Consider the following 21,935-nt stretch of genomic DNA (forward strand, 5'->3'; position numbering starts at 1 on the left):
AGGGACCAGAAAAAATTCAACCACAAGCCTTCTGTGTGTGGCTTCCGGTTCGCTCCGCTCTGGCTCTCCCCTGGATAACTGCTTTCCTCTTTATTATCCTCCCACTTATGTTTTTACTCTGCCTTTACAATGTTTTGCTTACGGAACTTCACCCTTTACCCAAACAGAATGTCCCATCTAAGCTCTCCCAGTACCCTCACCCTGTAACAGAACAGTTTCATTTATTCCTGATACATCTGCTAAGAGACCCTGTAGATGCTGTGGAGAAACTCTGGCTATCCCTTCCTTCCCATGTCAGATACAAATCTTTACATCAGTCTTCTATTTTCTCCTCTTCTCCTCCTTGGATGCTCTGTAGCTCCCTGCTAGTTCTGCTGGCTCATTTGGGTGCAACAGCAATAGGACCAGTCCCTGTCACCCTGAGTCAACTGTCTGTCCACTTCTCTCACTGGCCCACTCTCTTTCTCCTCCCTCTGCTCCTCCTTCCTCAACGTTCCCAGAAAACCCCTCGGTTCTACTCTGTAAACAAATAATTTGTTTACAACCTTCTAATAATAATTAACAATACTTCTTCAAGTCTCTTCAGTAATGCAGGATGACAATTTCATGGTCAAATTAAACCTCTCCCCTTGCCGTGTGACCAGAAGACCCCCCTTTTCAATGGGCCTGGAACCACACACTCCAACAGCAAAAAACCGTTATGACACCCCTGCCCTACATTTTTAAATATACTCTCAGAGTTAGGAATGATAGTTTCCTGATCAAAGACTACACTTCCCAGCTTCCCTTGTGGACTACGGAAGTCATTTCCGCCCCTGTAAGGGGCCCGCATCCCATCTTTTTCTGGTCATTTTGGTCATCTGCACACGTAAGTGATAAAGAGCTTCCTCGTGGTGAATAAACATGGTCCCACCTAAGGTCAGACTGAGCCTCTCTCTCCTCCGCCTGTCTCTCTACAGCTGCCTTACACAATCTAACACCATCTGACAGCTTGCATGCGCTTTGATCATTGAGTTCTGAGCCTGCTTTCAAAGATTCATGGCTTTAATTCTTGTAAACGAGGAGATGCAGTAGGGAAACTGCTGGTGTGATGGCTCCATAATACGGTTAAGCTTTTTGTCGTAGACAATGAGAGTGAGAACAGCCAGAGACATCTGGAGGAGTTCAGAGCACAGAAAAAGATGTAGACAGACCATGGCCAGCAGACTGGACGTGGCCAGGGCCAGGGAATTGGGAGAGGAGGAGAGAAGAACAGGGAGAGAGAGAGAGAGAGAGAGAGAGAGAGAGAGAGAGAGAGAGAGAGAGAGAGAGAGAGAGAGAATGAGAACATAGTGGGGGTATAGGAATAAGAGCTAGTCAGCGATAACCAGAAAGAGAATAGTCAGTCCTGACGCTGTAAGGAGGGTGGGTAGCTGGGAAGCGAGGCCAGGAGACTGGTGTGGGGCCTTTGAAATGTATAACAAGTACTTATGAGTAGAGATTGAGAAAGCCCGGAGGCTGGTATGGCTTTGATATGCAGCCACGTATGGCTCAATGGAGCCATATGTCTCTTCCGCCAGAGGTAAGAGAAAAGACAACTTTGGAAGACGGGAAATGGTTTCCAAAGTTCCTGAGGAATGCTGTCTTTTATCTAGTCTCCAGAAAGCCTCCTCTGGTCCAGCTTGAGCTCATTTCTGTCTATTTGGACAGCTGTGAGAACTCATGGTCCAGCCTTTTGTTGATGATAAGGAGTGATGTAGTGTCTCTCTTCTGAAGCTGCTTCTTAGCTGGGGAGGGTTGCCGTGGCAGTTCAGGAAGGCCGGAATTTGAGTCACAGGCCAGGATGGGGTCGGGGTGGGGGTGGTGGCAGGATCTGGTTTAGCTGAGGGAACCTGAAGAGAGAGACACAGGGAGCAATCACATTGGTTTAACAATGAATGGCAAGGGATCCCAGAGTACGGTGACCTATCACAGATGACCCTCTGATGGTTATGCGAATTGTTTTAAGTTTACAAAAAGAGATAAGAGCTTTAGGTATTAGCAGGACCACTCTCTGTAATCTACGCTGAAGTACTCACTGTAGGGAAAGCAGTTAACAGACGGAGTGGTGGGAGTAGATGCACATCTCTGGACCACAGCAAAGCAAACTTGAAAAGTGACCGGCATAATAAAAGCATGAACATTTATTTATCTGTAATAAGACAGATATTTCTTGCATATTTCTTGGCAGGGAATGAGAAGCACTTTTAAGTCTATATTTAGGAAACAACCACAGGAAATTTAAAATTTTGAGCCTGTGACTATGATGGTTAAAAAAAAGGTTTGGTAGCCAGTGTTTTACCAAGGCTGGGTTAATGTATCAGGACTCCACTGAGTGATCTGTGACATCTTAACACCATGTGTCGTCTTTAAGATTCATCTCACACGCCTTCAATTCCTTCCTCAGACCTTCACAACGTGCATAAGCTTTAAATATTTTCTTCTTTTCTTCTTTCCTTTTTATCTTTCTTCATTCCTTTCTTTTTTTTTTTTTTTTGAGACAGGGTTTCTCTGTGTAGCCCTGGCTGTCCTGGGACTCCCTCTGTAGACCTAACACCTTTTCTTTTTATCTGGAAAGATCTAATCATTTACCATGAGACACAGGTACTTGCTTACTGAGAAAAGTCACCCAAAAGCCAGTTCTTTTCAAATAAGGGACGGTAACAATCAAATTTTTAGTAAGAGCAACAGGATAGCTTGAGTTTGCCTTTTTTCCACTGAAGTCTGTTTTGTGAGTTTATCTTTCTCAGCACGAAACCTGTCAGCGGGGTAAAGCTCTGCGTGAGCTCCCCTTCTCAGCCGGAGAACCGAACTCTAGAAAAGGCAAGGCCTAATTTTAAGTAGGAAATGGTCTTGAGGGAGGAGCTGGCTCGGGTCAGCTTGCTGCTCCCCAACTGATAAAGCTAGGGTTTGGGCATCCATCAACACACCGAGATCTGAGGAGGATAAATTTCAACAGGAAGTATAAACCAATTGGCCTCTACATCAGTTTAGGGATGAGAGAGAGAGAGTTACCTGCCACCAGGACAGTATGGTAACGTCACTGGCTTTGCTGGTTGCCAGTGCTTGGCAGCTACACAGGGTAGTGTTAAGTCTTCAGTTGCCACCCAGGGAAATGTCACAGCAGCCTTCAGCCACCAGACCCAGAAGGTCAAAGAGATTTTCCCGTGGAGGAGGGACTTAGAAAAATTACCTTGGTGAGGCAGAGAGGGCAGTCAACCCAACAGCTGCCATAGTTTCCGCAGGGCCTTGGCGGCAGGGGAGGCATGGGGACAAGTCTTTGCTACACTCGCAGCAGCAAGCTCTAGGTGTAGGGTGTTGCTGCCTTTCTCCGCTTTTTTTTTTTTTTTTTTTTTTTTTTACCAGAACTGGTACTTTTGTCTGTCAGGGTGAGCAATCAGGAATTAACTTCCCGGTAGGCCGCCAGATAAGAAAGGTGGCCAGTTTCTTTCTCAGCCTCCTAGCTTGAGCCTCAAGCCTCAAGCTGCGAATCCCCCCTGAGGAACTGGCCCAACAAGTTCAAGGCCTGAGGAGGACAGGTCACACATCTTTTCAGACCCATCAGCCATCCTATCTGCTTCAAACTGAGCAGCCCTGAAGTGGGGGAGGAAGGCTCTTCTGAGCCTTTAAAACCCCAGGCCTTCAGAGGAGACCGGGTTTCCGGCTGCCGGAGTACTCTCTCTGCTTAGCAGAGGGTCTTATTCTCGGCGTGGCTGCTGCGTGCGTGTTTCCTCACCCTCACAGACGCCTTCCTTCAACGGCGGAGTCTGTCAAAAAAAAAAAATCTGTTGCATTTCAGATTTTTTTTCTGCCTTTTATTTCTTTAACTGGCAGGAAAACTGAACCCAATCAAGACCTCCTAAGCCGTATTATTTCTAGATTGTGTCATTTTGGTGACTGGCCTCCGAATTTCTTCTGAAGACGGTATAATTTTGAAACCTCATTCCTGGATCTCTTTTGAGGACCATCGACTCACCAAGGTAAGGAATCCAGGAGGGGGATGCGTGCTGGTCAGTCTGGCTGGCCCACGCACAAAGTGTTCAGGTGCCTTTCGCAGTCTCCGTGTCGCGGTCTCTAACGCCCCTAGGCAACGCTCGCTGGTTTTAGAGACTACGGAAACAGGAACCGGTCCTCTGCATTGGCATTCCTGGCCTCTAGCAAGCACGTTCTCAGAACAGCCGATTTACCGGCCCAGCCTCACTGGTTACTTACCAGCCCGTGTTCTCAGCGCAACCGCAGAGAGAGAAGATAGGCCAGACGCAGGGGTACACCTAATTCTAGCCCTCGAGAAACAGATCGGAAGATTGCTGCCAGGTAATAACAGCCTAATATATAGTGAGCCCAGCCAACTGTTGTGAAGTGATGCTGTCGCTCAGATAGCTGCCCCGTGCCATTGGTTTCTAAGTTTTCATTTACTTATAAAATATGCCGACTATTTCAGATAACTTATGAGTTCTTTCATCTCTAGCAGCACGTATTGAATAACCTTACCTTCATTGAAGTATTTAATCTTAATGATCTTCGTTTGTCCATGTTATTTTGTCATAACATTAGAATATTCTTTTTCTGCCTGCTAATTGTTATTCCTTTCCCATGAGATTATTTCTAGTTTTCCTTATTTTGGGGCAGGGGTTGAAACAGGGTTTCTCTGTATAGCCCTGAATGTCCTGGAACTCAACTCTGTAGACTAGGCTGGCCACAAACTCAGAGATCCGCCTGCCTCTGCCTGTTGAGTGCCGGGATTAAAGGTGTGCATCACCACCGACCGGGTCATTTTTGCTTTTTATATTATGAATAAGAAGTTAGAGTCATACAGTCTAAAGATTTTAGCATCTTTATTTCAAGAGAGATTTTTGTTTTATGAAACCATTTGTGTCAACTACTTTAAATGTCAGTGAAATGGATCTATTACATCATCAGGAAGTTTTATATTGAACAATTTCTGGGAAAATTACAGCTCCCTGTAACTAGAGTCAAATCCAAAAGGAGTTGCCCTATTGGATTGGTCAATCTTTCAGTAAATTGATTACTCAGAGCCAGGAACTACCTTGGGAGGGTTGTGTGTGTGTATTTGTGAGTTTTCATTTCTGTTTGTGTTAAAACACTCCATGTTCTAATATTCACTTTTCAGGTCCAAAATGGTTTGTTTCATTACTCCCCGTATTTAAGTTTTGGTCTGGGGGATCTTTAAAAATATGATCGACTTATGGCGTTAGTCTCTCTTCCCCGCTTTGCATAAGTGCAGAGATATGACTAGATTGCAGTGTCTGTGCAACAAGTGCCCTTATCTTCTGTGCCATATCCCTGGCTCGAACACCGCAAAAGAAAATAGGATGCTCTCTGGGCTTTGTGAACTATATGGTATTAATTGTCGCCTCACCTTAATATCTTCCGACTGCAATAGCTCGTTCATGACACACAAGCAGCAGTTGCCAGGTTATATTGTGTTCCCCAAAGGAAAACAACCGCACTAGACATAAGCTTAAGTCCATGAGGCTAGCGATTAGCCCTTACTTAGCGCCTCAAGCACAGAGGTGGGTATTTCAAGAGCGGCCACCTCAGTGTGAATTCAGGCTCCTTCCCGAGCATTCCCACCATTTACAGCGAACCAGTATAGGGGGAGCCATCTTCATATCTTAGGACAGCTGTGGAGTCACATGTGCGTCATCTGTGGAACCAGGCAAAGGTGGCTTTGGCTGGACCTTCCCGGACAGGGCACTTAGAGGAAGGGTAATTTTAAAAAGCAGCAAATCTTCAACCCTATAAGATAAAACACATACTCATAGATCCCACCCCCAAACAGGGGTTCTCAGCCTGTGTGGGTCAAGACCCCTTGGGGGTCGCAGATCAGATTTTTACATTACGATTTATAACAGAAACAAAATTACAGTTATGAAGTAGCAATGAAATAGTTTTCTGGTTGGGGGTCACCAAAGCAGGAGGAGCTGTATTAAAGGGTGACAGCGTCAGGTAGGTTGAGGAGCCCCGCCCTAGACAGAGAGTATCGTGGGCTGACATCTAAATCCATCGCAGATCACCATGATGAGCACAGAGTAAGAATTTGTTCTTTCAGTAGACATAAGCTAGCCTCTGTTGGGTGATCTTCATAGGATGTAGCATTTAGTGAGTAAAAGAGGTCACTGTATTTAGTAATGGTTACAATCTTGAAAATCAATATGGCTTAATTACATGAATGTATATTTAGACGTTTTTGTAACATTTAGTTTTTTGTATAATTTTGGTATTTTTGAAGAGTTGTAGGTATTTCTGAACAACAAACCTTCATGTGTAGGATAACGTATGACTTAGTGATTACGTCGTAAACCATCTATGTGTTTTCTCCTACCCAACACTTCCCGAAGGCCTGCCTCTTTTGTCTTGAGTCGCTATTCAGTTGATAAAATTCAGCTGTGAGTCTAATTCAAGTGGCTAATGGGAAGGATGACTGAAATTTAAAGGCGAACATTACCATGAATTGATTGGTTGGGTTCACAACAGCCCAGAAACCATTTAAAGAGGAGTTGTTAAAGCCTCATCTTGAGAAGAGAAAACACCAGACCTTCATAGTTTTAAAACTTCAGGACTACTTACTTGCCAGTTTGAAAAGTCAACTCTCATCTCCCCCACCCTTCCTCTTTCTTTCTTTCTTTCTTTCTTTCTTTCTTTCTTTCTTTCTTTCTTTCTTTCTTTCTTAAATATTTATTTATTAAGTTTACAATATTCTGTCTGTGTGTATGCCTGCAGGCCAGAAGAGGGCACGAGACCCCATTACAGATGGTTGTGAGCCACCATGTGGTTGCTGGGAATTGAACTCAGGACCATTGGAAAAGCAAGCAGTGCTCTTAACCTCTGAGCCATCTCTCCAGCCCCTCCTCTTTCTTTTCTAGAGATAAAATGGTAGCACAATTTTTTGTAGTTTCACACAATTATATAGTGTTTTTTTCCTTTCCTTTCCTTTCCTTTCCTTTCCTTTCCTTTCCTTTCCTTTCCTTTTCTTTTCTCTCTGTCTCTCTCTTTTATCAAATCAATTCCCCCTCTCTTCTACAAACCTTTCCATAAATCATTGAGTCTAGTTAGGGTTGCCAGTGTGTTCCCTACTGTGGGTCTATCACAGTCTGACTCAAGGTTTTTTTTTTTTTTTTTGTAAAATGATACTGGTTAAGACCAAACCAAAGAGAGTTCTCTAGGTAAGGCCCCAAGGATTGTAAGGTTTATAAAGGCAAAACCCACAAAGTTATAATTTTGGGGAGCTAAATTAACTCATATCCTGCCTGGTGCAGGCAAGTCAAACAGGTACCTCAGTCATTCGAATAAACAAGGGTTTCAAACAAAACTAGAACGTAGCAGTTAGCCTGTCTCATCATGTGACCCATCACCTTGTAGGAACAGCTGAGGCAGTGAGATATTTTGCAATAATCATCAATTTTTAAAGAATAGCCCAACTACAACAGGAAGCGATCCATCTTGGGCCAGCTGATGGTGAAAGCAACTTCCTTATGGCTTATACAAGCTAAAAACGATTTTTGCTTACAAGCTGAGCACAGGAAATTTATCCTCTAAACATAGAGGTCACCATCACGCTACCATGAGCCATTCTCAACAAAAGAGATTTTCCCATCTCCAGCAACTGTCAATTATCAAAACCTTTCAAGTGGGACCTCCTGAGTCCTGTTCTTACCCAGGCCAGAATGTCCACTTGTTTGATCTTGTATAGGTCTTGTGCGCGCAGTCACAGTGACTCGCAGTTTTGAGAGTCAAGTCCAGAAGACAGTATTTTCCAGCACTCTTCCTCTGGTTTTACTATCTTTCTACCCCACCTTCTTTAGTTCTGTCTGAACATGGGGGAACGTTATGATATAGACATCTCATCTAAAAATGAATACTCCATAGTCAATTATTTTCTGTACTTTACCAGTTGGGGCTCTTCTAATAGCAGCACAAAGAAGCTGCTCTGTTGGGTTTGGGGGTGAAAGCTGCATGAATAATCTATGTTTGTAAGAATAGGTATTAAAACGTGGTTTGATACTTAGCAAAACAATAGTAGTGGGTTCTCCCCAGAGCCTATGACCTCCTCAGCCATGTGTTCTGGGAAAGAATTATAGTACCAGGCCTGAGTTTCTTCTTGTGGAGTGAGCCTTAAAAGATCCAATTAGAAAGCTGTTGGTCACCCCCGTAACTCGTGCCTCTGTTGCACAAATAGGCACACATTGCCCAGCTGGTCACTGTTGCGTCTCACAAAGCAGCTGGGTGAGGCTGCTGGTGACTTTTCTCCTTCAGCAGCCTGCGGAAGGACAGAAGAGCTAGTTCAGCAGGTAGAGCACTTGCTACATAAGTAAAAAGAAGTTCGAATCTCCTATACTCTTCTAAAAGCTAGGTGGTCATGGAGTTCTGCCTGTAATAAAATATTGTAGGAGGCAGATCAGGGAATCAGCAAGTTGGTGAGTTCTGGGTGCAGTGAAGACCCTTCCTGGACCTCAAAGGTGGAGAGTGGTTGAGGAAACATCCAACGTTAACCTCAGGCTTCTTCACACATGGCCTTGTAACCCCCCACGTGGGAACTCACACATATGAACACACACACATATACACACATGCATGAAAAACATATAGATATACACGTGGAGCCATTTGTCTTCTGTGTTCAAACTACTCTCAGAAGGCAACGTTTGAAGAGGAATTTGGCCATGAAGCTCTATCTCTACTGTGCTCTTGAGATTAAGTCGGAACTGGATTCCAGGAATGCTGAGGTCATAAGACCCTGGCAGGGGAAATTGATCAAAAGTTCTTTTTTATTTTATTTTGGTTTTTCGAGACAGGGTTTCTCTGTGGTTTTGGAGCCTGTCCTGGAACTAGCTTTTGTAGACCAGGCTCGTCTCAAACTCACAGAGATCTGCCTGCCTCTGCCTCCCGAGTGCTGGGATTAAAGGCGTGCGCCACCACCGCCCGGCTCTTTTTTATTTTAGTTGCAAATATCTCTTTAGGAAATATATAGGTATCTACTAAAAAGAAAGAGAAGGAACAGGGAGATGAAATGGGATGATAATATGGGCAAACTAGAGAGGGATTATACCATTTATACCTGTGATTTCTACATCTTAGTAGTCATGTAATAAACTTTGGTTTCATAGTGCAGGAATAATCAGAACTTGGAGATTTGTAGCTGTGGAAAAAGAACTTGTTTGAGAAAAATAGACTTTGTGTCTGGTGATGCATCCGTGGCTCCAGGCCACCGTAGGTCAGGGGCCCTTGCTTCTGACACAGATCCCTGCTATAGACTGACCTTTGCTCTCCCCAGAGTTGCATGCTGGAGCCTGGCCTCAAGTGTGAGGATATTTGAGGAGATGTGTTTTAGGAGATAATTATAGTTCAATAGAAGGCAGGTTGTGTTTCTCATCCGCTGGGATTGATGGCCGTGTGGTAAGATGAAGGTGCACACACAGAGAAGACTCCAAATGAAGACGTAAGAGAGCAGCCCTTTGCAAACCAGAGAGAGCCCTCTTCATGAACCAGACTGACAGGCATTAGTCCAGGACACAGCAGTCTACAGTGGGAAACGTCCCTGCTGTGTAAGCTGCTCTCTGTGTGGGACTGTTATGACAGCCTAGAGTACTGGACAGCATCTGTGGCTTCAGCCATAGAACCCCTTTGTTGTTACCTGTGAAGATGAGTTTCAAGCTATGTCATCTGGTCGGAACGACAGCAAAGGAAAGCCACCCTCAACTGGTCCAGTTCCCGTTCTTCCCAGACTAAACCATCCAAGTTGCCTACCTGCAGTTGTACCTCCTCGTTGGGACTACCAGCCCGCAAATTAATTGACTTTACTTCTTAGATTTTTATTTCACACTTTCACTAAAACAAATCCAATAATTTGCAAACATACCTACAAGAATATTTAAAATCTCCTACACTGTTAGATTCAAGAAAAAAATTTGACAATCCATTCCCTTATTTTGAACCAGGATTTGTTTCCTTTATAAAACAATGATGAGATGATTTTCTTTTTCCTTACCAAGAGTGCAGGATACAAATGAGAGTCAAGGGGATGCTAAATGCTCATAGCAGGAGCTGCTCTTTGCCTCACCACTGTTCTGATTTAATTGACAAGCGGTGGCTACCGCATCTCCAGCTTCCATCAGAACGAGCTCAGCACAACCAGACAAAGCAAAAGCTGGTAACGGGGAGGGGCTTAAAAGAGGCTCAGACATGTTAGGATTTGCTCTTTCCATTTTTCTTCTCTTTAGCTGATTCTTTAATGTGTGAATTTACGGTTTCTGTTCCCCCCGAAGTTTAGGGAACAAGGGAAATAGGATACGTGGCACACTTTCAAAGACATTCTTTTTATCTGGCTTAGTCTCATCTGTTTATTCAGGTTTTATCATTGGGCAAACTTCTACAACATTTCTGTGTGGAAGATGCAGATTTCAGATTTCTTTCTTTTTTTTTATTAATATGGTTAGTTTAGAACTGGGCTGAAACTTGAACTTCTTTTATATGTGGATAGAGTGATGGGAAATACTTTTCATTAACAAATATAATTGCTAATAAAATAGAGTATAAATGAGAAGAATAAAACATTTGAGCAATATTCAGTATTACAAATGATAACAATAACCGCCATATAATTTATGTAATTTAATAAATTTTACTTATAGGATTAGCATAGCGTAAAAGCTGGTTTTATCCTGTTGTAGCAGAGACTGCCTAAGTCTCTTTCACAAGAGGCAGTTAAGATAATGCTTCAATAGAAGTAAATAGAGACGTAAATAATGCGTTTGTTAGTTTTCTAATTTTCTGTTAAAATTTGATGCCTATTCCATACATGTTAGTTCTTTTTTTTTTTTAAGATTTATTTATTTAAAAAAAAAGATTTATTTATTTATTATGTACACAGTGTTCAGCTTCCATGTCTGCCTGCAGGCCAGAAGAGGGCACCAGATCTCATTACAGATGGTTGTGAGCCACCATGTTGTTACTGGGAATTGAACTCAGGACCTCCGGAGGAGCAGCAGTGCTCTTAACCTCTGAGCCTTCTCTCCAGCCCCATGTTAGTTCTTTTAAGAATGTTGCAGGCAAATGGGGCGGCAAATGTGGTCCAGGACACCCTCTGCTTCTGTCACTTCCTAGTCATCTAGGCGTTAGATATTAGAAAGGAAATGGTGCTTAGCAAACATAATTTCAGTAAGCCTGCCCAGGTGGTTCCACAGCGTTATCGTCAAGATACAAAAACCTGGCAGGTAGGAAATCTCTCTGAAAACATTAAATCATTACAAAAATGTACAATCTTTTATAGTTACATGTCTTTGTGCTTCTAATACCATTTTTGAAATTAACGTTTACCCATATCTTATATCCAGAGTCCTGTTCTAGCTTCATTTAAATTTTAGTCATAAAGGAGCCCAGTGCTCACATCTTGCTTACAGGTATGCCCCTGTGCACGAGAAATGTGGATCCCAGGGAAGTTAGCAAGGAGATAAGCGAGGGCTGTGTGGACGCACCAGTCTGTGGTATGCTGTAACCGCGTGGCTTCTCAGCCATGCTTTCCCCTGGAGATTCACCCAAACATTTGCATTCCCACAATGTATGTTTTCAGAAAATACTCTTCCTGAGATGGCAAATCTGGTTCACAGACTTCTTCCTGAGACCGAGCCATTCCTCCTCCACTAGAGAATGTGACTTGATAGTCTCATAAAAAATGCTTTAAACAACAATTTATTTTCAGCACCTAGTTATTATAGATGTGTTAGAATTTCCGCTTGAGAATACTGCTTACATACAGTTAAATTCAAAACACGGAAAAGACTGGCCAAGCTATCCTGTCTCCAACCACAGCAGCAGCAACAACAGAAGACAAAACCAAAACCCCCAAATCCTGAAAATATAGAAAAAAAAAAACGAACCAGTTATGAGAATGGCTTTATAACTTGTTTCTCTCCACATGGTGTAGTTTTAGACTGTTTTTTCCTGTCTTTATTTTCCGTGGCCTTAGGGTGCTGCTAACTCACCCAAATCGAGATACTGAAAATAAAAAGGCACATGGCTTGAGAGAGTAGCCTGCTGTGGTTTAGCGGGCATGACCCTGGGCTCAGCCGAGTTGTGCAGATGATGTAAGGAACACAGAGAGGAAACAGCATTAGCTGTGCTGCTAAGAGAACCTTACATGAAGGCGGACGGCGTTTCTTCAGGATGTTTCTGCCTTCCTAGCTGTCAAGTTTATCCCTCATTCCTTCATTGGTGGACCATAAATGAAGAATCAGCCGGAGTAAAATTTCTGTTCCTTTAGACATAGGAAAGTGTTCACTAGATTATATATTCATCATAAACCTTTTTTTGTTTGTTTGTTTGAACAGGCTCTTACTGTGTAATCTGGCTGTCCTGGAACTCACTATGTAGACTAGGCTGGCTATAGAGATCTGCCTGCCTCTACCTCTTGAGTGCTAGGATTAAAGGCGTGCGCCACCATGTCTGTCTACCCCATAAAACTTCTTAAAAGATCAACAAAAGGAGAAAAGTAAAGAAAATCTGCACCAGGAAGCTCAAAGTTATTAGCAGCAAACTGTAATACATGTGCAATTTTTTTTTTTTTTGAGACAGGGTTTTTCTGTGTAATAGTCCTGGATGTCCTGGAACTCACTTTGTAGATCAGGCTGGTCTCAAACTCACATAGATCCCCCTGCTTTTGCCTGCCTCTGCCTCCTGGGTGCTGGGGTTAAAGACATGTGCTACTGTGCCTGGCTCATGTGCAAAATTAATACATGAGTTTCTTGGATAATTTATTTACACATTACAAAATAATGTGTGCACTGCAGAAAGGCTGGACTAGACCCATGAATGTCTACTGGTTGTAGCATGCCTTCCCATGAATAACATATTAGAAAGCTAGCATTCTTCAAATCTCCCCTCCCACTTCCTTAGTCTTATGGGTCACAATACAGCTATCTCATTTAGAGCTATTCTTATTCTCCATACCAGTTATGGGTGCCTGTATCAATCATCATCTTCTGAAAAAAGAAGCTTCTCTAATGAGGACTGAGAGATGCTCAGATCCCTGCATACAGCGAGAAACCATTAGGAGTTGGTTTAATATTATATCCATTTAGCCAGTATTAGCTTCACCTCCAAGGCCTATGACCTTGCTGGAGTTTTGGGCTCAGCTAACAGTACCAGGCAAAAAATACTATGTCTTGTAAGCCAGCCAAAACCCCATCATGAATGGGCAAAGGGCATGTGAAAATTCCATTGGCTAGTTGTAAGTCCTGTGTCTAATAAATGCTTTGCAAGTATTTTCTATTACTCTGTAGGCTTTGCATTTTCCTTCCCTGACTATTTTGTAGGAGATGCTTCCTGTGTTAACTGAATGAATTTACTTTCTTCTCATTTGTTCTTTTTGATTTTGATGTCATTTCTAAGAAATTTTTGCCCAATCTAAGATCCCAAAGTTTTCATCATATTGCCAAGCATAACAAGGTTCAGTTCTTCCACTTAGGTCATTGGCCTATTTTTGGTGTAATTTTGTTTATGATGCAAGGGAAGGGTCTAATCTCATTGTTTTGAAACACGGCTATCCATACATGCCAGCATCTTCAGGTGAAAAGATAAATATTTCCCTACTGAATGCTCTTAAAATCCTTGACATTGTCAGTTGATTGTAGACATTGATCTGTTTAATGATTCTCAGTTCTCCGTGAATCCATATGGCTGCCAAAATATATTGATTACTGTAGCTTTGAGTTGTTTTCAGTTTTTGCATATGATGGATTCACACTAAGTACACAAATGAGTGGAATTTTCTGTGTCATTTTCATATACACGTGTCACAATTCACTATCCAAATTCACCTTTGTTAATCCTTCTGCTTTCAGACTGCGTTGTTATTGTCTCTTCATTCATTTGGCTCTGTGGTCTTAACATGACGGTTTTCGTTTGTACCCACTTTTTTGGGACTAACTTGATTTCGTCCTTCTTTGTGGACACACTCTTGCGGCTCCATTATGCATGCGTCACACTCTTTATCTGCTCAAATGGCAAAGGCACCCACCTATACCACAAAGTGTGAGTCCTCCAGCCTTGCTCTTTCATGTGATAGCTTTAGCTATGGTAACAGCCAGAGTCTCCACATGGATTTTAGGATTTCCCTGTCAATGTTGACAAAAGAAAATCCTGATGAGGAGTGCCCAGAAGTTACAGGAGATATATAGATTACATCGAGTAATATTGTGATGACAATATTAACAGTAAATATTAATAGTAAATCTTTCCTTCTGGGAAAGATGGGTATATTTTTACCAATTTAGGTCTTAAATTTCTATATATTTTTACTAGATTAAATATACACCCCTGCATAATAAGTAAGATACCTGCTGGTCTCCCTCCTCATGTATATACATATATAACCCTCAATCCAACCTACTCAGTTTGCATAATGTTACTTGTACATACGTTTTCAGGGCTGACCATTTGGTAGTGGATAACCAGTTGGTGCGCTTGTCCTTTGAGAAGACTGTCTCTCTGGCTTTCAGCATTCCTTAGTCGCCGGTAGTACTTTGTATAGAGTTGAAACCATGTTTTGGGCTGTAGAGATGACTCAGCTGTTAAGAGCCATTGATGTTCTTTCAGAGGATCAGAGTTTGGTCCCAGCACCCATATCAGGCTGCTGACACCTTCCTGTAACTCAGCTCCAGGAGATCCAACACCTCTTCTGCCACCCTGTCTCTTCCTTGCCACTACAGACATGGATGCATGTGTGCACTACAGACATATAGATGCATGTGTGCACTACAGACATATAGATTCATATGTGCACTACAGACATATAGATGTGTATGTGCACTACAGGCATATAGATGCATGTGTGCACTACAGACATTTAGATACATGTGTGCACTACAGACATAGATGCATGTGTGCACTACAGACATAGATACATATGTGCACTACAGACATGGATGCATATGCGCACTACAGACATATAGATGCATGTGTGCACTACAGACATATAGATGCATATGTGCACTAAGACATATAGATGCATGTGTGCACTACAGACATATAGATGCATATGTGCACTACAGACATAGATGCATGTGTGCACTACAGACATATAGATGCATATGTGCACTACAGACATAGATACATGTGTGCACTACAGACATATAGATTCACATGTGCACTACAGACATATAGATGCATATGTGCACTACAGACATGGATGCATATGTGCACTACAGACATATAGATACACATGTGCACTACAGACATATAGATGCGTATGTACACATAAAATAGATCAGCCATGCTGTATATTGCCTTGCTCACTCCAGATCGCTTCTAGCTTTCAAATCTTTTGAATCAAGTTTGGGAAATTTTTAATCCATTTGGGTTTCCCGAATGCTCCACCTTAAAGGTCCTACTCTGAAAGGTTTCACTTTCACAAACTGGAATTGTCAGGGTTATTTACTAGCTGTTTGGACCTGGTGTGTAAAGAAACGTTATGGCTCAGCATCCAGGAATGGTGAGGACCACATTCCATGCTGCGGATGAGGCAGGGACTGAGGGGAGCTGGACTGAGACAGAGAATAAAGCAATTAGAGACTCCTGATGGTGCTCAGTTCTCTGGATCGAGTTGTCTCTGAGATGAACATAAATTGGCCCTTTTAGGCTTAGGTAGTTCTACATTTTCTGGAATGTGGCTAATGACATTTTGACCTAATTCGTCTAAGCTCCTAGCTTTGGCTACTTGCAACCAAACCAAGACTAAATGACTAGATATAAGGAATATTTTAAGCTACAGCTTTGAAATAAGACAACGTGGTAGATTGAGAGTATCTATTCTTGAGTGTTTAGCAGGCATCCAACACAAGCCTGTACTCTGAACCTCCTAGACAAAAGACCTGCTTCATGTTACATTCAAAATACAGCTGCCTTGACTTTTCATGGAATCAGATGGAATTTAAGCGTCTCTGAAAGGACCCTGGTGGTGGTGGCGCACGCCTTTATTTGGTCCTGGCACTCTGGAGGCAGAGAGTTCCAGGCCAGCCTGGCTGTTATATAGAGAAACCCCATCTTGAAAAACCAAAAAAAGAAGCCTCTGAAAGTGTTTGAAAAGTAAACGAAAACCTAGAAGTTTAGCAGAAATGCTCTCTGTAATCACACATGCGTATCAGAATGTCATAACGACATGCGGTCTGTTGTATGAGCTACAAATATCTAACATTGCTGCTGACTGACATTCAGATGTGCTTTAGTGTTTCCAGTGTGTCGCGAGGAACAAGACTGTAGTTTGTCAGTGATTTTAATGATGCAGAAAGTAAAATGGCGCTTATTACTTTACTACTAACGTATCCCAAGGCCATTCATGTAATTGTATTTATTTTTTTCTACTCAACAATATCCCGATTTGGCACTTTCCAAACTCCAGAATTATGAGAGAAATCTCTAGACCTTAAGAATTATGCCGTCTTAGGCATCCTTCTATAACTGTAAAAGTTGACAAAAGCAATTTCGTATACAATAAAAACCGTGATGAAGGTGTATCTGCAGATCGCACGTTTGCTCCTGACTCTAAAGCATCAACACCCCGTGGTCGTTGTTTCCTTTCACCTTTGAGGGCAAAGGGGAAGTCATTTTTTTTTTTTAAGCTACGTGTTTTTCAACTTCTTTTCCTTTTTAGATCTAGATCTTTAAATCAGTTTGAAACAGGAAATGTCTCACTTCCTGCAGGAATCCATTTCCCTCAGGGTGCAAAAGTATAGGCTCCTGGCTTCTCCATAAACTGGAAAGGTGAACCGAGGGGTTGAAGAAGGGAGTGGCTGGGATGAAGGGCACGTCTGTTGCTGCCTGCTTACCTCACAGAAAACCTGGTTAAGACGTGGGCTATAAAACATAAACCACAGGAACCAAGAGGGAGAACTCTGAAAATGCTTCCTTTCCCAAAGGAGGACCAAAGCAGACGGGAAGGGTAATAAAAAATGGGAAGTTTTCTGAGGAGTGTTAACCAAAGAAAATGCTGGAAGAATTAACACACAATTAGTCCTCCCAAAGAAAGAAAAGCAGCTGAGTGGCGAGGAAAGTGCGACCTGTTTAGACTGAAACCATGTTTTTTTTTTTTTTTTTTTTTTTTTTTTAATTTTTGAGACAGGGTTTCTCCGTAGCTTTTTGGTTCCTGTCCTGGAACTAGCTCTTCTAGACCAGGCTGGACTCGAACTCACAGAGATCCGCCTGCCTCTGCCTCCCGAGTGCTGGGATTAAAGGCGTGCGCCCCACTGCCCGGCCCATGTTTTTATTAATTCATCTTAGGCTGCGTTTAAAACACCGCCCATTATTCTGCCATGTCCTCCCTGACCTGTATGTAAGTCTCGATTACACACATGAGAGACGACACCAATCCACATTAACGCACACTTGAACGTATCCCCTCGTTTCCCCTTTAGCTTGTATTTTCAAGGCTAAAAGATGGCTCCCTGTCAAATATTAGTAAATGCACCCTACACAGATGTGACTGTATCTCTAAATAGTTCAAGGATGTGTTTCAAAGGTAAACCTCAGAATGTGTATTCAGCTCCCTCGGAGCAGTGTGCAAGAGTCCCCCCGGCCCACAGACACATCCACACGGGTTCCTTAGTAAGCATGTTTGTGTTCTGTATTTCAGAAATGACTTATATGATGAAGAAAGAATGTGCCTTCTGGGCATCTGTGTGTCTGTTGCTTAGCATCACCCCTGAGCTTCTCAATGCTCTGCCTGAGGAAGTTGATGAACATTCAGAGACCACAGGTAAATGCTGCAAAGCCGATCTGCTGGTTTTTTTGTTTGTTTGTTTGCAAAAACTCTCAATTTCGTATAAAGTTCATATTTTTCATCATGTTGGAAATTTTAATCTCTTAATTTTTATTTTACTATTTTATGTGTATGTGTGTTTTGCCTATTTGTGTGTATGTGTACCATGTGTGTGCAGTGTTCTCAAAAACCCAGTCTCTTGGAAATGGAGTTATAGACAGTTGTAAGCCACCATGGGTGTGCTGGGAATTGAACCCCCATCTTCTGGAAGAGCAGCAAGTGCTCTTAACTGCTGAGCCAACATTCCAGCTCCCTTAGGATCTTTTTGTAAAACAAAGTAGTATTTTCCTTAAGATAATTCTTGTATTATTAAGTGGGTTACGTTTTAGACTATACAAAACCAAGTCACTTCAGCAAGAGAGACTTTTGTTTGTTTTTTGGAGGCAGGGTTTCTCCCTGTAGCTCTGGCTGTCCTGGAACTCACTCTGTAGATTAGGCTGGCCTCGAACTCACGGAGATCTACCTGCCTCTGCCTCCTGAGTGCTGGGATCACAGGCGTGTGAAGGAGATTCTTACTGATATGAAAAAGAACTGTGTCCGCAAGCTTCAACCATCCTCTCCTTCTTACCGGTATTTTCAAAATAAGAATGTCTGAGATGAAACTCACATTGGAGTCAAGTTGAGCTGCACATCAAAAGAACTAGTGTGGAAGTGAGGTTCAACTCCATAAACTGTGTCAAAAATATAAACATTAATAATTAAAAAGGAAAAAACATGAACAGGTGTCATAGAAATTTATATATTTCTCCCAAAGTAACATTTGGTATAAAATTATTGATGGAGCTCAGGTTACTGGTAATGGAAAATATTAACAACGTGATAGTCTCCAAATTTATCTTATTTCCGACTATATATATATATATATATATATATATATATATATAGTTCCATATATACATTCTCATCTCTAGTGAACTGGTTTCATGTATTCCCCTTAACAAAGGTTGAGTAAGTACATTTTCTGACCTGAAACTGTAGTTGATGGGAGGAATAGTGGTGGGAAAAGCCTTAAATTCTGTTTTGTAGAGTGTTCTCACTGCATAGTTCAGGTTGACCTTACACTTACGAGCTTTTGCTTATCCTCACAGGGTTAGGATTGCAGGCAGGGGTCCCGCACCTAGCAATAGCTTGACTTTATTGTAGATGTGACGTAGTGGCATTTCATTTGTATTTTAATAAATAAAGCTCACCTAAGGACCAGAAAAGTAAAACAGCCACATTGGCCAGCCTTATAGACCAGGCAACAATGACACACACCTTCAATCCTAGTGGCTATACTAGCTTGTCATAGAAACCAGGCGGTGGTGGTACACACCCTTAATCCCAGAACTAGACAGGATTATAAAATGGGAGGAGACAGCTCTCAGTCACTGTCTCATTCTGAGGTTTCCTGGAGGCAGGATCACAATTTTCAGACTGAGGCTGAGGTAAGAGCCAGTGGCTGGCTGCTTTGCTTTTCTGGTCTTCAGGTTGAACCTCAATAATTGTTTTTATTAACCATACTTCAACTTGAAGCTCTCTTGATCAATGAGTTGCACAGTCTTCTCTAGGTTTGTTTTGTTTTCATTTGGTTTTTTATTATTTTTGCAATACCCAGAGGCATGAGCATATAGACCCTTAGACAGTAAGCAACCTACAGGCTCTAAATTCACAAACAATCTCCAGGAAAGTAAAATCCTAGCATCAGGGCGTCCCATAACCTGGAGTGCCCCATAATCTATGGAGACTTTTTTTTTTTTTGACATCCAAAGACACAGGAAAGGGAACTAAGATTCAGTACCAGATTTTCATAGGAAAATGATTTGCAACTTTATAAACCAAAGTCTTAGAATGCTATTGAGTGGAAATCACATTATTAAATCTAATTGTTTAACCCAAATGCCAGAGGGGGCATTTTGGTCATACAGGTTTGTGACAATATTATTCTTATTAAGATTGTGTAGTATACCTGTTATAACAACATGTGATGGTCAGTTCTATCATTTTCTGGTATAAATAAGAACAACTTAGTTAATTTCTGTAATTTTTTTGGTTGTAAGATGAAGATAACACTCACACTACAAAATGGTGATCATTAGCTAATTTTATAACAAAGTTCTGGGAAATTAATTACTCAGAAAAAAATCCCGGTATTACTATAACTACATAAACAACTTTGAAACAACAAAGAAACTCTTTTGTGGTACACTCTCACCCTCTTGTGGCTGAACTATTAAATAATGGGCCGCACTTGGGCTCTGTGTTTTCCTGAACAGACACACACACACACACACTTGAGCTTATAAACAAGAGCTTATGTAAATCAGTAAAGGAGAAGAAAGACAAAGTCTGTGCCCAGTTCACCTTTCCCTTCCCTTCCACGGTCTAGTCCCAGCCCAGAGAGTGGGAGCCAAGTACAGGGTCCTCCCAGTCAGTTGCTCTAATCAGTATCACCCCACTCATACCCCAGACCTGCTCAGAAGCTTTCTCTAGGAGACTCTTGATTCTACAAGTTGACAATGAACTCCAACTACTGCAGTCTAAGTGTAATTTTATTAATCATATAAGTGTCTGGGCTGGGGAGATTATAATGTGTTTGTCTCGCAAGACCAGGACCTGAGTTTTATTCTAGAATCTATGTAGAAAATGCTGCACCTTGATGGTGCACGTGTGTAAGCACGGTGGTGGGAAGCCGAGAAAGGCAGATTCCTGGAGACCACTGTCAGAGAGCAAGCCAGCCAGCCTCGCTACCTTTTGAGTTCCTGGTTAGTGAGAGATAGAGAGTAGTTGAAGAAAGACAGTCAGGGTGCATGTGTGCCTCTTCACATGTACGCACACATAAATAAGTAAACAAATAAACAGATAAAGGAGAACATACCAATTTGTTAGAATCTTAATATTATTAAAATATGGCTAGAAAATATTAGTTTAATGTATATAACTATGATAATAAAATTCAAATAGAGGAAGATACTTGAAAGTAACCTAAATCAAATTTATATGAATATTTTCCAAAAGTTTGTTTTAAAGTTGCAAGGAATTAAAAAAAATGGATTTATTACTAGAGTAGCATCAGTATACAAATTTATGCTTTGCTTTAAAATATTTTTATATGAAAACATTGAAGTGATGTCCACTCATGTTTTAATATTTTAAATTTATAGTTGGGTAGTTGTGCGGATGGATTTTACTCTAGCAGAGCACAGCTGCCCTCTAGAGGACTAATGAGCTCATGTCATTTAAAGCTTCAAGCTCCTTTAAGGATTGTGGACAAATTATGAAAGGCGTGGTACATATATGCACACTCGGCTTGCAACTGTCACGGAACTCATAATAATTTTATTTTTCTGTTCTAACTTTTTTATTTAAAAATTGAGAGTGAAAATTATGTATTTGACAAGGCGACAACAAGGACACTGTCGTGGTGTTGACAGAGAATTAAGCGTGATGTTGTTATTCTACCTTGTAGATTCTGCGCTGCTGCCAATAAAACCGAAGCAAACCATTTGTGCAATGAAGGTCGAGGATGGGCCGTGCAAGGCAATGATAAGGAGTTATTTCTTCAACATTCTTACTCAACAATGTGAAGAATTTATATATGGGGGATGCAGAGGAAACGAGAATCGATTTGAGACCCTGGAAGAGTGTAAGGCAACATGCCTACCAGGTAGGTTTCCAGGAAGCCTTTGACACAGAAGCCTGCATGGATACCAGGCCTAAATGAAAATTTAGCAGTGCTAGAAAACCAGTACTGTTTCCCAAGAAACCCCATTGTTTTCTGTAGTTGGAATTTTCTTCGGACCACTAACCAGCTCCAAAATAGAGACACAGAGACTTATTTTTAATTACGAATCCTTGGCTTTAGCTTAGGCCTGTCCCACTAGCTCGTTTAACCAGTTGTAACCTGTTTCTAGTCATCTATGTTTTGCCTCTGGGCCTTTTGCCTTTTCTTTCATTCAGTATGACCTACTTCCTGCTTCCTCTGTATATTGTTGGCTGGCCCCTGGTGTCTCTCTGTGGTCTCTTTTTCTTTCTTTCCGGAGCCTAAATTCCTCCTCCAACTTACTCTCTCTACCCAGAAGTCCTGCCTCTACCTGCCAATACCCTT

General features: G+C 41.8%; 1 protein-coding gene across 4 annotated transcripts in view; it reads left to right on the forward strand.

The window, feature by feature from the left end:
* The first annotated feature begins 822 nt into the window (after positions 1 to 822).
* The window catches only part of Tfpi (tissue factor pathway inhibitor), a 43,672-nt gene continuing 22,559 nt past the window's right edge, over positions 823 to 21,935 (forward strand). The window contains exons 1-4 of one of the 4 annotated variants that reach the window (XM_057755719.1): positions 823 to 918; positions 3,853 to 3,998; positions 17,663 to 17,785; positions 21,297 to 21,494. In XM_057755719.1, the coding sequence (XP_057611702.1) occupies positions 17,665 to 17,785; positions 21,297 to 21,494 (319 nt within the window). In that variant the 5' untranslated portion in view covers positions 823 to 918; positions 3,853 to 3,998; positions 17,663 to 17,664. The remainder of the gene's footprint in view (positions 919 to 3,852; positions 3,999 to 17,662; positions 17,786 to 21,296; positions 21,495 to 21,935) is intronic. The other 3 variants (XM_057755721.1, XM_057755718.1, XM_057755720.1) reach the window with 3 other exon arrangements.

Source organism: Chionomys nivalis, chromosome 22 (assembly GCF_950005125.1).
Source record: "Chionomys nivalis chromosome 22, mChiNiv1.1, whole genome shotgun sequence".
In the NCBI taxonomy this organism is placed as follows: Eukaryota; Metazoa; Chordata; class Mammalia; order Rodentia; family Cricetidae; genus Chionomys; species Chionomys nivalis.